General features: G+C 41.1%; 1 protein-coding gene across 1 annotated transcript in view; it reads left to right on the top strand.

The window, feature by feature from the left end:
* Window positions 1-15,390, top strand: part of LYST (lysosomal trafficking regulator) — a 217,894-nt gene that overhangs the window by 186,175 nt on the left and 16,329 nt on the right. The window contains exons 47-48 of the mRNA XM_002760888.6: window positions 422-558; window positions 10,496-10,594. Of these exons, the coding sequence (XP_002760934.3) occupies window positions 422-558; window positions 10,496-10,594 (236 nt within the window). The remainder of the gene's footprint in view (window positions 1-421; window positions 559-10,495; window positions 10,595-15,390) is intronic.

A 15,390-nucleotide genomic window follows, 5' to 3' on the forward strand; every position in this document is an offset into this window, starting at 1 on the left:
TCTACTCTAGCAGTGTTGTCTTCTGCTGTTAACAGTTGTCCATCCTGGGTATCTAGAAAGTTATTTAAATAGTATCTAGTTCATACTTATTTTTAAAAGAAAAGGTGTCTCAGAACATGAATAGAGTAAGCTTGACCATCATTGTCTTTTATAATAATTTCTTAACAGAAATTTTAGTTTTGAGTCAAATAAATCCTAGCCAAAACAACATGAGTGAAAAAATATAATCCCACCCTGAGAATCCTATTAGCATTAAAGGAATAAAACTAAAAATTGTTCCATCTTAGGGATATAAAGATGGTTTTACACCAAGTGATATGTTCTGCTATGTGAACTTAAGCCTCTAATCTGCCAGTTTGAGGCTGTCATGTAACAGTTGAGCAGTGACAATCTGATTCTTTTCTTTCTCCTTCTCCTTGAGGTGTGAGAAGCATGAACAGTACAGACATTCATTGGTCAGCCATCCTGAGCTGGGGATATGCTGATAATATTTTAAGGTTGAAGAGTAAACAAAGTGAACCTCCGGTAAACTTCATTCAAAGTTCACAACAGTACCAGGTAAACTTTTTTTTTTTTAAATTTTAGACAGAGTCTCACTCTGTTGCCTAGGCTGAAATGCAATAGCGCCATCTTGGTTCACTCCATCCTCCACCTCCCAGCCTCAAGTCATCCTTCTGCCTCAGCTTCCTGAGTAGCTGGGACTACAGGGCATGCCACCACACCTCGATAATTTTTATATTATCTTTAGAGATAGGGTTTCACCTTGTTGCCGAGGCTGGCCTCAAACTCCTGGGCTCAACTGATTCACCCATCTCGGCCTCCAAAAGTGCTGGGATTACAGGCCTGAGCCATTGTGCCTGACCCCAGGTAAACTTTTTTATAGATTCTTTATAAGAATTAAATACAATGCATAAAAATGAGTCAGACTGATAGCAGCTAGGTAGTTTGGTTTATCTGTTTTGAGATGAAGTCTCATTCTGTCACCCAGGCTGGAGTGCAGTGGTGCAATCTGTGCTCACTGGTTCAAGCAATTCTCCTTCCTCAGCCTCCCAGGTAGCTGGGGCTACAGGCATGCGCCACCACACTTGGCTAATTTTCGTATTTTTAGTAGAGACAGGGTTTCACCATGTTGGCCAGGTTGGTCTTGAACTCCTGACCTCAGGTAATTCTCCTGCCTCAGCCTCCTAAAATGCTGGGATTACAGGCATGAGCCACTCTGCCCAGCCAAGCAGCTAGTTTTTAATATCCCTCAATTGGTCCAGTCAGAAGCTGATGCTATTGTGAAATGATCACTGTAATCAGGCTAATTAACACATCCATCACCTCACATAGTTAGCATTTTTTATGTGTGTGATGAGAACATTTAAGGTCTACTATCGTAGCAAATTTCAAGAGTGCAACATGATTTTTTTAATTGATTGATTGTTTTTTTTGTTTTTTTTTTTTTTTGAGGCAGTCTCACTCTGTCACCAGGTTGGAATGCAGTGGCATAATCTTAGCTCACTGCAACCTCCACCTTCTGGGTTCAAGCAGTTCTCCTGACTCAGCATCCTGAGTAGCTGGGACTATAGGCGTTGCACCACCATGCCCAGCTAATTTTTGTGGTTTTAGTAGAGATGGGGTTTCACCATGTTGGCCAGGATGGTCTTGATCTCTTGACCTTGTGATCCACCTGCCTCGGCCTCTCAAAGTGCTGGGATTACAGGCATGAGCCACCATGCCTGGCCAACACAATATTGTTAACAGTAGTCACCATGCTATACATTAGATCTCCAGAACCTAATCGTCCTGCACAACTGAAACTTGTACCCTTTGACCACTGTCACCCCATTCCACACACATTACCAGCACTCTCAGCCCCTGGCTACTGCTATTCTACTCTCTGCTTTATAGTTCGGCTTATTTTAGATTCCACACATAAGAAGGATCATACAGTATTTGTCTTTCTGTGCCTAGCAGATTTTACTTAATACAGTGTCCCCCAGGTTCATTTGTGTTATCACAAATAACAGGATTTCCATCTTTTTAAAAGCTGAATAATATTTCACCATATATATATAAAAATTTAGGCTGGGCACAGTGCATCACGCCTATAATCCCAGCACTTTGGAAGGCCAAGGCAGGTGTATCACAAGGTCAGGAATTCAAGACCAGCCTGGCCAACATAGTGAAACCCCATCTCTACTAAAATTATAAAAATTAGCTAGGCATGGTGGCACATGCCTATAGTCCCCGCTACTCAGAAAGCTGAGGCAGGAAAATCACTTGAACCTGGAAGACAGAGGTTGCAGTGAGCCAAGACCACGCCATTGCACTCTAGTCTAGGTGACAGAGTAAGACTCAATCTCAAGAAAAAAAAGAAAAAAGAAATTAACCATTGCAAAATCATTTGTATCATAATGTGATAATGTTGTGTGATACTTTGAGTCAAATGACTAACTGAATGAGAATACTATATTTTATTTTCATCTAGAGATATATTTCTAAAGACATATTTTTGTTCACCCATTAATTCTTTAAGAAAATTCAGCTAGGATATTATATAAAGACTCACACTCTGACATTTCACTTATATGATCAATTTCCTCATCGTCACTAGAGTCTAGAGTCCTGATGGCTATGTGACTTCATGTTGTGATTAGTCTTATAATTGTGAAGCATCGTCCTCTGTCAGCTTTCTTCTCTTTGTTATTAGTGGTAGAAAATGAAAAATTCTGAATTCTCCACTGTGTTCAATGAAAGCCAGAAGTAGACTACAGAAGTGGTGTCTCCAGCCTTCTTTTTTACTTTCTTGAAAGATGACACTATACTTTGGACAATGCAATAAGAAAACCAAAAGATGACAATTTAATTCACATAGTACATTATCCTCATGGGAGATTCCATCATTCTCTCCTTTCCTTGTTTGTTTGTGTGTTGCATAGTTAGGAAAAATTGATGAGTAGTGATGAAATAATTTTTAGAATGATACAATAGCAAAATGTTTCAGGATATAGAAGAGTTAGTTATTAAAATCTTATAATGTGACTTAGGTTGATAAAAGATTTACTGGATCCATATGGTCATTCCAAGACAGAATGAGTTTTATTCTGTATATTTTTTAAAAGTGCGTTTTCTCTTTGTTCTTTGGAAGATCTCCAAGAAAGAATAGAATTTATGAAGTATCAATCCTTACAAATAGAACTACTCAAGAAAGAAACTGAAAACATAAAATTGGATTCAATGGACCCTTACGGCATAACGGGAGTTAATAGACGTGAACACACTTGTAGTGCAGGGGAGGAAGCCAGCAAGAGACAGTTTGAAACTGTAAGAAGAAGAAGACAAGGTTTCTGAGGAAGCCTGGGGATGAGGCAAGGCTGACCTTGAAAGCAGAGACATTTCTTTCTCTGAATCAGAAGACAGGGAAACATGTTGAGTTGCAAGAGAGAGAAGAGGAAGAGGTGTGCAGCTGGTGGCCTCCATCTGCTTAGTGAAGTGAGTGTAGGGGAGGGGAGACAGAAGAGCACTTGGTGACAGTTGCTGCAGACATGGTGCTAGGCATGGAGGTCACCTAGTGTGGAAAAGAGGATCTGTCAGGCCACACAAAAAATTAACTCAAACCTGAATGGTGCCTCCTCCATGGTTAGGACTGAGGGATTTTGTACCAAAGGCATAATCCCATCTTTTACATTCACACTTATCTTTCTTCTCCTGCTTAACAATCTTTAGAACTATTAGAAGCAATACCTCTATTTATATGTACCCTGTTTCCCCACCAAAGACATAAAAACAGAAAAATAAAAGCAAAAGCAAATAAATATGTGAAGTACACACACATTCACACTCAACCTTGGATTTAATCAATCCTGAATCATTTTGTTAAATTTATATAAATATATAGATATATATCTACACACATACATGCACACATAGGCACATATACACATAGACTGTGCATTATAATATATTTTAATTTGGAAACAACTTTTAGACATTTGGCTCAAAGTTAGGGTATTTTTTTTTTAAATTTTTTATTGGATTTTAGGTTTTGGGGTACATGAGCAGAGCATGCAAGACTGTTGCGTAGGTACGCACATGGCAGTGTGCTTTGCTTTGCTTCTCCCCTTCACCCATATTTGGCATTTCTCCCCAGGCTATCCCTCCCCAACTCCCCCTCCCACTGGCCCTCCCCTTTTCCCCCCAATAGACCCCAGTGTTTAGTACTCCCCTTTCTGTGTCCATGTGTTCTCATTTTTCATCACCCGCCTATGAGTGAGAATAAGCGGTGTTTCATTTTCGGTTCTTGTGTCAGTTTGCTGAGGATGATGTTCTCCAGATTCATCCATGTCCCTACAAACGACACGAACTCATCATTTCTGATTGCTGCATAATATTCCATGGTGTATATGTGCCACATCTTTCCAATCCAGTCTGTTATCAATGGGCATTTGGGTTGATTCCAGGTCTTTGCTATTGTAAACAGTGCTGCAATGAACATTCGTGTACATGTGTCCTTATAGTAGAACTATTTATAGTCTTTTGGATATATACCCAGTAATGGGATTGCTGGGTCAAATGGAATTTCTATTTCTAAGGCCTTGAGGAATCGCCACACTGTCTTCCACAATGGTTCAACTAATTGACACTCCCACCAACAGTGTAAAAGTGTTCCTTTTTCTCCACATCCTCTCCAGCATCTGTTGTCTCCAGATTTTTTAATGATCGCCATTCTAACTGGCGTGAGATGGTATCTCAATGTGGTTTTGATTTGCATCTCTCTGATGACCAGTGACGATGAGCATTTTTTCATATGACTGTTGGCCTCATATATGTCTTCTTTCGTAAAGTGTCTGTTCATATCCTTTGCCCACTTTTGAATGGGCTTGTCTGTTTTTTTCCTGTAAATCTGTTTGAGTTCTTTGTAAATTCTGGATATCAGCCCTTTGTCAGATGGGTAAACTGCAAAAATTTTTTCCCATTCTGTTGGTTGCCGATCCACTCTAGTGACTGTTTCTTTTGACGTGCAGAAGCTGTGGAGTTTGATTAGGTCCCATTTGTCTATTTTGGCTTTTGTTGCCAATGCTTTTGGTGTTTTGTTCATGAAGTCCTTGCCTACTCCTATGTCCTGGATAGTTTTGCCTAGATTTCCTTCTAGGGTTTTTATGGTGCCAGGTCTTATGTTTAAGTCTTTAATCCATCTGGAGTTAATTTTAGTGTAAGGTGTCAGGAAGGGGTCCAGTTTCTGCTTTCTGCACATGGCTAGCCAGTTTTCCCAACACCATTTGTTAAATAGGGAATCCTTTCCCCATTGCTGGTTTTTGTCAGGTTTATCAAAGATTGTATAGTTGTAGATATGTTGTGTTGCCTCCGGTGTCTCTGTTTTGTTCCATTGGTCTATATCTCTGTTTTGGTACCAGTACCATGCTGTTTTGATTACTGTAGCCTTGTAGTATAGTTTGAAATCCGGTAGTGTGATGCCCCCCGCTGTGTTCTTTTTGCTTAGAATTGACTTGGCTATGCGGGCTCTCTTTTGGTTCCATATGAAGTTCATGGTGGTTTTTTCCAGTTCTGTGAAGAAAGTCAATGGTAGCTTGATGGGGATAGCGTTGATTCTGTAAATTACTTTGGGCAGTATAGCCATTTTCACAATATTAATTCTTCCTAACCATGAACATGGAATGTTTCTCCATCTGTTTGTGTCCTCTCTGATTTCGTTGAGCAGTGGTTTGTAGTTCTCCTTGAAGAGGTCCCTTACGTTCCTTGTGAGTTGTATTCCAAGGTATTTTATTCTTTTTGTAGCAATTGTGAATGGCAGTTCGTTCTTGATTTGGCTTTCTTTAAGTCTGTTATTGGTGTAGATGAATGCTTGTGAGTTTTGCACATTGATTTTATATCCTGAGACTTTGCTGAAGCTGCTTATCAGTTTCAGCAGTTTTTGGGCTGAGGCGATGGGGTCTTCTAGGTATACTATCATGTCGTCTGCAAATAGAGACAATTTGGCTTCCACCTTTCCTATTTGAATACCCTTTATTTCTTTTTCTTGCCTGATTGCTCTGGCTAGAACTTCCAGTACTATATTGAATAGGAGTGGTGAAAGAGGGCATCCTTGTCTAGTGCCAGATTTCAAAGGGAATGCTTCCAGTTTTTGCCCATTCAGTATGATATTGGCTGTTGGTTTGTCATAAATAGCTTTTATTACTTTGAGATACGTTCCATCGATACCGAGTTTATTGAGGGTTTTTAGCATAAAGGGCTGTTGAATTTTGTCAAATGCCTTCTCTGCGTCAATTGAGATAATCATGTGGTTTTTGTTTTTGGTTCTGTTTATGTGGTGAATTACGTTGATAGACTTGCGTATGTTGAACCAGCCTTGCATCCCCGGGATGAATCCTACTTGATCATGATGAATAAGTTTTTTGATTTGCTGTTGCAATCGGCTTGCCAATATTTTATTGAAGATTTTTGCATCTATGTTCATCATGGATATTGGCCTGAAGTTTTCTTTTCTTGTTGGGTCTCTGCCGGGTTTTGGTATCAGAATGATGTTGGTCTCGTAAAATGATTTGGGAAGGCTTCCCTCTTTTTGGATTGTTTGAAATAGTTTTAGAAGGAATGGTACCAGCTCCTCTTTGTGTGTCTGGTAGATTTGGCTGTGAATCCGTCTGGACCTGAGCTTTTTTTGAGTGGTAGGCTCTTAATTGCTGCCTCGACTTCTGACCTTGTTATTGATCTATTCATAGTTTCAGCTTCCTCCTGGTTTAGGCTTGGGAGGACACAGGAGTCCAGGAATTTATCCATTTCTTCCAAGGTTACTAGTTCATGTGCATAGAGTTGTTTATAATATTCTCTGATGATGGTTTGAATTTCTGTGGAGTCTGTGGTGATTTCCCTGTATCATTTTTTATTGCATCTATTTGGTTGTTCTCTCTTTTATTTTTAATCAGTCTGGCTAGTGGTCTGTCTATTTTGTTGATCTCTTCAAAAAACCAGCTCTTGGATTTATTAATTTTTTGAAGGGTTTTTCGTGTCTCAATCTCCTTCAGTTCAGCTCTGATCTTAGTTATTTCTTGTCTTCTGCTGGGTTTTGAGTTTTTTTGATCTTGCTCCTCTAGCTCTTTCAATTTTGACGATAGGGTGTCAATTTTGGATCTCTCCATTCTCTTCATATGGGCACTTATTACTATTTACTTTCCTCTAGAGACTGCTTTAAATGTGTCCCAGAGGTTCTGGCATGCTGTGTCTTCGTTCTCATTGGTTTCGAAGAACTTCTTTATTTCTGTCTTCATTTCATTGTTTATCCAGTCAACATTCAGGAGCCAGTTGTTCAGTTTCCATGAAGCTGTGCGGTTCTGGGTCGGTTTCTGTATTCTGAGTTCTAACTTGATTACACTATGGTCTGAGAGGCTGTTTGTTATGATTTCAGTTGTTTTGCATTTGTTGAGCAGTGCTTTACTTCCAATTATGTGGTCAATTTTAGAGAAGGTGTGATGTGGTGCTGAGAAGAATGTGTATTCTGTGGATTTGGGGTGGAGAGTTCTGTAAATGTCTATCAGGTTTGCTTGCTCCATGTCTGAGTTCAAGCCCTGGATATCCTTGTTGATTTTCTGTCTGGTTGATCTGTCTAATATTGACAGTGGAGTGTTAAAGTCTCCCACTATTATTGTGTGGGAGTCTAAGTCTCTTTGTAAGTCATGAAGAACTTGCCTTATGTATCTGGGTGCCCCTGCATTGGGTCCATATATGTTTAGGATCGTTAGCTCTTCTTGTTGTATCGATCCTTTTACCATTATGTAATGGCCTTCTTTGTCTCTTTTGATCTTTGTTGCTTTAAAGTCTATTTTATCGGAGATGAGAATTGCAACTCCTGCTTTTTTTTGCTCTCCATTTGCTTGGTAAATCTTCCTCCATCCCTTTATTTTGAGCCTTTGTGTATCCTTGCATGTGAGATGGGTTTCCTGGATACAGCACACTGATGGGTTTTGGATTTTTATCCAATTTGCCAGTCTGTGTCTTTTGATTGGTGCATTTAGTCCATTTACATTTAGGGTTAATATTGTTATGTGTGAATTTGATACTGCCATTTTGATGCTAAGTGGCTGTTTTGCCTGTTAGTTGTTGTAGATTCTTCATTATGTTGATGCTCTTTAGCATTTAGTGTGATTTTGGAATGGCTGGTACTGGTTGTTCCTTTCTATGTGTAGTGCCTCTTTTAGGAGCTGTTGTAAAGCAGGCCTGGTGGTGACGAAATCTCTGAGTACTTGCTTGTTCGCAAAGGATTTTATTTTTCCTTCACTTCTGAAGCTCAGTTTGGCTGGATATGAAATTCTGGGTTGAAAGTTCTTTTCTTTAAGAATGTTGAATATTGGCCCCCACTCTCTTCTGGCTTGTAGTGTTTCTGCCGAGAGATCTGCTGTGAGTCTGATGGGCTTCCCTTTGTGGATGACCTGACCTTTCTCTCTGGCTGCCTTTAGTATTTTATCCTTTATTTCAACCTTGTTGAATCTGACGATTATGTGCCTTGGGTTTGCTCTTCTTGCAGAATATCTTTGTGGTGTTCTCTGTATTTCCTGTATTTGAGTGTTGGCCTGTCTTGCTAGGTGGGGGAAATTTTCCTGGATGATGTCCTGAAGAGTATTTTCCAGCTTGGATTCATTCTCTTCGTCCCCTTCTGGTACACCTATCAAACGTAGGTTAGCTCTTTTCACATAGTCCCACATTTCTTGGAGACTTTTTTCATTCCTTTTTGCGCTTTTTTCTCTAATCTTGGTTTCTCGTTTTATTTCATTGAGTTGGTCTTCGACTTCAGATATTCTTTCTTCTGCTTGGTCAATTCGGCTATTGAAACTTGTGCATGCTTCACGAAGTTCTCGTATTGTGTTTTTCAGCTCCTTTAATTCATTCATATTCCTCTCTAAGTTATCCATTCTTGTTATCATTTCCTCATATCTTTTTTCAAGTTCCTTAGTTTCTTTGCATTGATTTAATACATGTTCTTTTAGCTCACAAAAGTTTCTCACTATCCACCTTCCGAAGTCTAATTCCGTCATTTCGTCACAGTCATTCTCTGTCCAGCTTTGTTCCCTTGCTGGTGAGGAGTTTTGGTCCTTTCTAGGAGGCGAGGTGTTCTGGTTTCGGGTGTTTTCCTCCTTTTTTCGCTGGTTTCTTCCCATCTTTGTGGATTTATCCACTTGTCGTCTGCGTAGTTGCTGACCTTTCGATTGGGTCTCTGAGTGGACACCCAGATTGTTGATGATGAAGTATTTCTGTTACTTGGTTTTCCTTCTACCAGTCTAGCCCCTTCGCTGTACGACTGCTGAGGTCCGCTCCAGGCCCTGCTTGTCTGGGGTGCAGCTCTAGCAGCTGTGGCACAGTGAGGGATGCTACCAGTTTATTTTTCTGCTATCTTTGTCCCAGAATGATGCCTGCCAAATGTCAGTCTTTTGGATATAGAGGGGTCAGGGAGCTGCTTGAGGAGACAGTCTGTACTTTATAGGAGCTCAATTTCTGAGCTGTGATCTCTGTTGTTCATTCAGGGCTGTTAGGCTGCTATGTTTGATTCTGCTGCAACAGAGCTCATTAAAAAAACCCTTTTTTTCTCATATGCCCTGTGTTGGGGGGTTTGGGCTTTATTTTTGGATGTTCATTGAGGTGTCCTGCCCAGCTAGGAGGCAGACTAGCCACTGTTTGCCTGCCGAGGCTCCGCCCTGCTGTTGTGAGGCTCGCCCTGTTAGGGCAGGCTCTGCTGTTCTGCTGTGGTCTCCGCCACACCCTGAGGCGGAGTCTCTCTGTTGTAGCGGGTTGCCTCGGCAACGGCAGGCTGCGTCAGCAGTGGGCGTGTATCTCAGTAGGGACGGGTTGCCTCGGCAACGGCTGGCTGCCTCAGCAGTGGGCGTGTATCTCAGTTGGGGCGGGTTGCCTTGGTAATGGTGGACGCCCCTCCCCCACAGAGCGTCTCGGACCGCCTGCACAGGGATCGCTTGAAATCGTGGTCTTGTTCGTCCCACTGGGCTACCCCAGACGCTCTGTCCCTGCAATCCCCTGGGCGGGCCCACTGTCCAAGTCTCGTTCAGTCTCAAGTCCAGCCCTCTCAAGTCTCAGGTTGCCGGCTCAACAGGGCACCCAGACAAGCGCGCCCTGTGGGGAGCGATGGGCAGGGCCGGCCACCACCACCCTGGCTGCCGGCTTCGCCAGGCAGAGGCACTGCCAGGCGTCCAGCATCTCCCCTATATTTGGGAATCTCCCCGTTCCGTGGGCAACAAAGATCAGTCTGGAAATGCAGCTCTGACTCACCTCTCCACGGACTCAAAGAGAGCTCCAATCCTGGGTTGTTCTCACAGCGCCATGTTGAGTCCTCCTCCAAAGTTAGAGTATTATTATATCTGACACCTTTCTAATATTTTCAAGTAAATGTTTACCTAAAATTTTTGAGATTTAAAAAAATAGTTGTCAGAAAAGTAGAAGCATTTTTCATGCTTTTAAAACATGGTAATCTTTGACTTGTCCTTTTTCAAAGGTGACTAGTTGTGCTTGGGTACCTGACAGCTGCCAGCTGTTTACTGGAAGCAAATGCGGTGTCATCACAGCCTACACAAACAGATTTACAAGCAGCACGGTAGGTTCTGGGCCTTCTGTGTGGGTAGTATGGGACTTTGTCAATGAGGGGAAGAAAACCTTTATGAAATATAATTCATTTTGCATAAGATTAACTTAAAATGTTTATGCCTTTAATCTTCTCCCTACATTAGGTCTTAAAATTCTTTAGGGTTTTATTAGGATTATGAAAAATCTTGAAAACACTTTTTTTTTTTTTGAAACTGAGTCTAACCAGTCTGGCTAGGCTGGAGTGTAGTGGTGCAATCTCAGTTCACTGCAGCCTCCACCTACTGGATTCAAGAAGTTCTCCTGCCTCAGCCTCCCAAGTAGCTGGGACTACAGGCACACACCACTATACCCAGCTAATTTTTGTGTGTTTTTTTTAGTAGAGATGGGGTTTCACCATGTTGGCCAGGATGGTCTCAATCTCTTGACCTCGTGATCCACCCACCTTGGCTTCCCAAAGCGCTGGGATTACAGGTGTGAGCCACTGCACCCACCCAAAAACAATTTTGATAGTCCTATTTTTCTGTTTCAGAGACAGTATTTTGAGTTATGATCTGTTTTGTATTTAGGCTTTCAAATGACATTTTGGTGCTTACCTATATTTGCAGTATAAACCTGAATGCTTAGGAGTATACTAAGATTCTATCAGTTTGAAAGCTTAGAAACCCTAATGTCCAACATTCCCATACCCTCTGGGTAAATTAAATGACAGCAAAACCTAAGTAGTCTGGATTTGTACCACTTACTGGAAGAAATTTCATTTTTTAGCCATTCACTGAATTCCCAGGATTTTGGAGTTGAATCGTAAAACAGTGAAGAAAATAAGACATTATGCAATGCTTCTTTTAATTTACTGTTATTGGGGTTTTTGGATTGTGTTATTTAGTTTTTCTTTGTGTTTTGAGACAGAGTCTCCTTCTGTTGCCTAAGCTGGAGTGCAGTGGCGTGATCTCAGCTCACTGCAACCTCCACCTCCTGGGTTCAATCGATTATTGTGCCTCAGCCTCCTAAGTAGCTGAGACTACAGGCGTGCACCACAACACCCAGCCAATTTTTGTATTTTTAGTAGAGATGGGGTTTTGCCATGTTGACCAGGCTGATCTCAAACTCCTGGCTTCAAGTGATCCTCCCGCCTTAGCCTCCCAAAGTGCTGAGTTTACAGGCATGAGCCACCATGCCTGGCCTGTTTTTGTTTCTTGAATCAACTGCCTGTGGTGCAGTGGAGGATAAGTGGCAAGTTTAGTTTGTAATCCAGTAATAATCATTCTGATCTAGAATTTTCACTGTGCATTTTTTTCATTACAATTTTCTAAGTATTAAATCTGTTTTACTGGATGAAACTTGTATTTGTTCTTTTCTTTTCTTTTGAAATGGAGTCTTGCTGTGTCACCCAGGCTGGACTGCAATGGCTCAATATTAGCTCACTGCAACCTCTGCCTTCTGGAGTCAAGCAATTTTCCTGCCTCAGCCTCCTGAGTAGTGGGGATTACAGATACCCACCACCACATCCAGCTAATTTTTATATTTTCAGTAGAGACAGGGTTTTGCCATGTCGGTCAGGCTGGTCTCAAACTCCTGACCTCATGTGATCCGCCTGCCTTGGCCTCCCAAAGTCCTGGGATTATAGGTGTGAGCCACTGCACCCAGCCAGTTCTTACTTTCCTTTCCGAGGTTATTCCTTTTGGACTCTTGTTAAGTTTCTTTGCATGGTCCCTGGGGTATAGATGTGACCACATTCTGTTTCTATCGCTTAGTCTAAGGAGCCATTAAGATGGTTTCAGTAGGAGTTATATGATCCAATCAAAATTTTAGGGGAGACCACTGCAGAGCCTGCAAGGAGAAACACTTCCAAGGGTATGAGACTGGGAGCCAGGACACCAGTGAGAAGGCCACCACAGTGATCCAGGCAAGAAGAAGAGAAGGGCAGGTTAAGGAGGCAGAACAATGGAGTGTGTGTTCTAAGAAAGGCTCACACTGAGGCTAGAGGACCACAGAAGAAGGACATCCAGACATCAGAGAGCCTGATGAGTTATACTTAGCTGGATCTTAAAGGATCAATCTACTGTAAGTGAAGGAAAGAAGAAAGAACATTTCAGGCAGAGGAAATAGTTTACACAACATCCTGGAATCAAAGGCATACGGATTTTGGAGGTGGCAAATACTTTTCTGTGTAGTTTAGAATGTAATGTGCTCGGGAAGAATGACAAAAGCAGGGCAGGAAAACTAGATTGAGGCCAGTGATGGGCTTCTTATATGATATGATAAAAAGAATGCTAAAGAATCCAGGCAGGGTGCAGTGGTTCACACCTGTGGGTCCCAGCACTTTGGGAGCCAAGGCAAGAGTATCGCTTGAGCCCAGGAATTTGAAATTGTCTCTACCAAAAAACAAAAATAAAAAAATTAGTCAGGCATGTTGGTGTGTGCCTGTGGTCTCAGCTACAAGGGAGGCTGAGTTAGGAGGATCACAGCAGTAAGCTGTGATCACACCACTGCACTCAGCCTGGGTGGCAGAGCGAGACCTGTCTGAAATTTAAAAAAAGGATATAAGCAGAGAGTATAAGTGTCATAATTTTTTGAATGTCTCCTTTTGTCACCTTTTGATTCCCAAAGGCTTAAAATGAATGTTAATTTTATAACATCTATAATATTCACACTGCCATTGCCTTTAATCTTCTGAGCTCCCCTTTCTTTCTCCTAGAAATCTATTCTAAACCTGCTGCTGGGGAAGTTGTCTGCTTGTGCACTTGGATCATTTTGTACCATGACAGACACGTTTTTAAAAAACTGGCTTTATCTTTTGCTTTTTATTTCCTTTTGCTTTGCCAATACATTGAGCAGCCTTGTTCTTAGTTTTCCCTGCTTCTCCATTTTTATTTATGCACTAACACAGTGTGCAGTACAGGTTTAAATAAAAGGTTAAGCTGTCACTATAGGAGTATTTGTGCACAGAATAGCTTTGAGAAAGCAGAACAAATATAACTATTATAATTTAAATACTGCAAGACATATACTTCTTTTAGTTTTGAGGTCATGACATACTTGTGAAGGCTTATGTTGCTTATCTTTCCTCAGTTATATATTTGCCTTAAAGCAGATTTTTCAGCTTATTTTTGTAGGATTTTTTAACCTAAATATTAGGTAATGAAATCATGAGATTAATAGTTACCATTAAGCAGTATCAAAAAATCTAACTTAGTAGTGTAGTTTTATCAGTTCGTTTTGAGGGGAGATTACCTGGGTATTTGTAGACATTGTTGTTGCTTTTTCCCAAGCACCGTGTCACTATTCTGGCATCTCTGAAGTTGCGGTTCTGACCCTGAACCTGTGAGGTTAGCAGGAGACACCTCATGTTCACCAGTTTTTGTTCTGCAACTTTCCCGACCCACTGAATGTCATGGTTTTTAAAATGTTCATGTCCTCCTTTAGGTTGTCTTTAACACAGACAAAAGATGGACTCTCCAGCTAAGTGCCACATAGGATGTGGCCAAATCCTTGTTTGAAAATACTTTCAAGGGGATCTTATGAAATACCTTCCATAGCCAGTAAGCATATCTGACTTTGAGCACTGTTTCTGTTGAAGCACCCAAGATAAAGTCTTCTAAAATGCATTCTCGGTAATGATGATAAGTTGACTTGGTATATGGGATTGTTACCTCGAAGCCATTTAAATGTTAGGGGAGAATATCTTCTAAACATGATAACTGATATTAAAATAGTTGCTCTCAGATTATTCTGTCACCAAGCAAGTTACGTGGCCACATCATCCTCATATAAGTGAGCAGCTATATATCTGTTCTCTAACTTGAGGGTAATAGAATATATATGCAGCTTCTACAAGGTAGTATTACTTCATTCAAGAACAATATTTAAAAGAAGGCGCCAGCACAAGAGTCCTGCTCTACCCACTGGAAATTATTTTCTGAACCATCAGTGAATTGTCTAGCAATATTAGCCTTTGCAGTCATTTCAAAGTGCAGAGTTTATTAAAAAGTATCCAATGCTACTATTAGGGGCCCTATGTTGTGTTTACCCATAGCTGTTACTCATTTCACAGAGTAAATAAATCTGTACTCTGTTTCTGCTGACATATTTTTTACAATAATAAATGGGATTGGCACGGTTAGTAGGAGAATGGCCTAAAACTTGAGGAAAATAGTGGCCCAAGGAGACCAGATTTGTAACTTATCAAGTAGAACACTAACCTCATTTTAGTTTTGATGTTGAGGTAACTCACTAATCTGTACTAAGTGAATTGGAGGTCGTTGTTCTGTCTAAAATTGGGACACTGAAGGAAAACAAAGTAGGTGTGGAAAAAAATAAAACAGAACTTCTAGAAATGACATGATAAAATAATAGTTAATATTTACTGAGGGCTTACTTTGTATTAGGCATTGTTGTAAGCGCTTTACATATTCTTATGTATTAGTTTTTGGCTCACATATCTTTATTCTTCTCTGTATTCTTTCATCTGACAAAATTTCTGTGGTTTTAACTATTGACTCTTAAGCATAAAGCAGATGCGAGGATGATCTTATTCTAAGAGCTGTGCATTGTGTTCCAGCCCCAGGTTGTCTGGTACTTTCCTTCCTCATCTCCCACCTGGCTCGTGGCCTCTCCTGCATCTGTGGTGCCTGCTGTGGGCTTCCTGAGGCTGCACAGCGTGCTTCTCATTGCTTGCCTGCCACATGCTTCTCTGGTGCTTCCTCTCTGTGTGGGCCAGCGGCCTCCTGAGTTAAGGCACCTTCCCTGTCCTTGTTACTCTTCTCTTTCTCTTTTTCTTCTTGAGCATAAGGTATCTTGCCCTATCAC

Source organism: Callithrix jacchus, chromosome 19, assembly GCF_049354715.1.
Source record: "Callithrix jacchus isolate 240 chromosome 19, calJac240_pri, whole genome shotgun sequence".
NCBI lineage: Eukaryota > Metazoa > Chordata > Mammalia > Primates > Cebidae > Callithrix > Callithrix jacchus.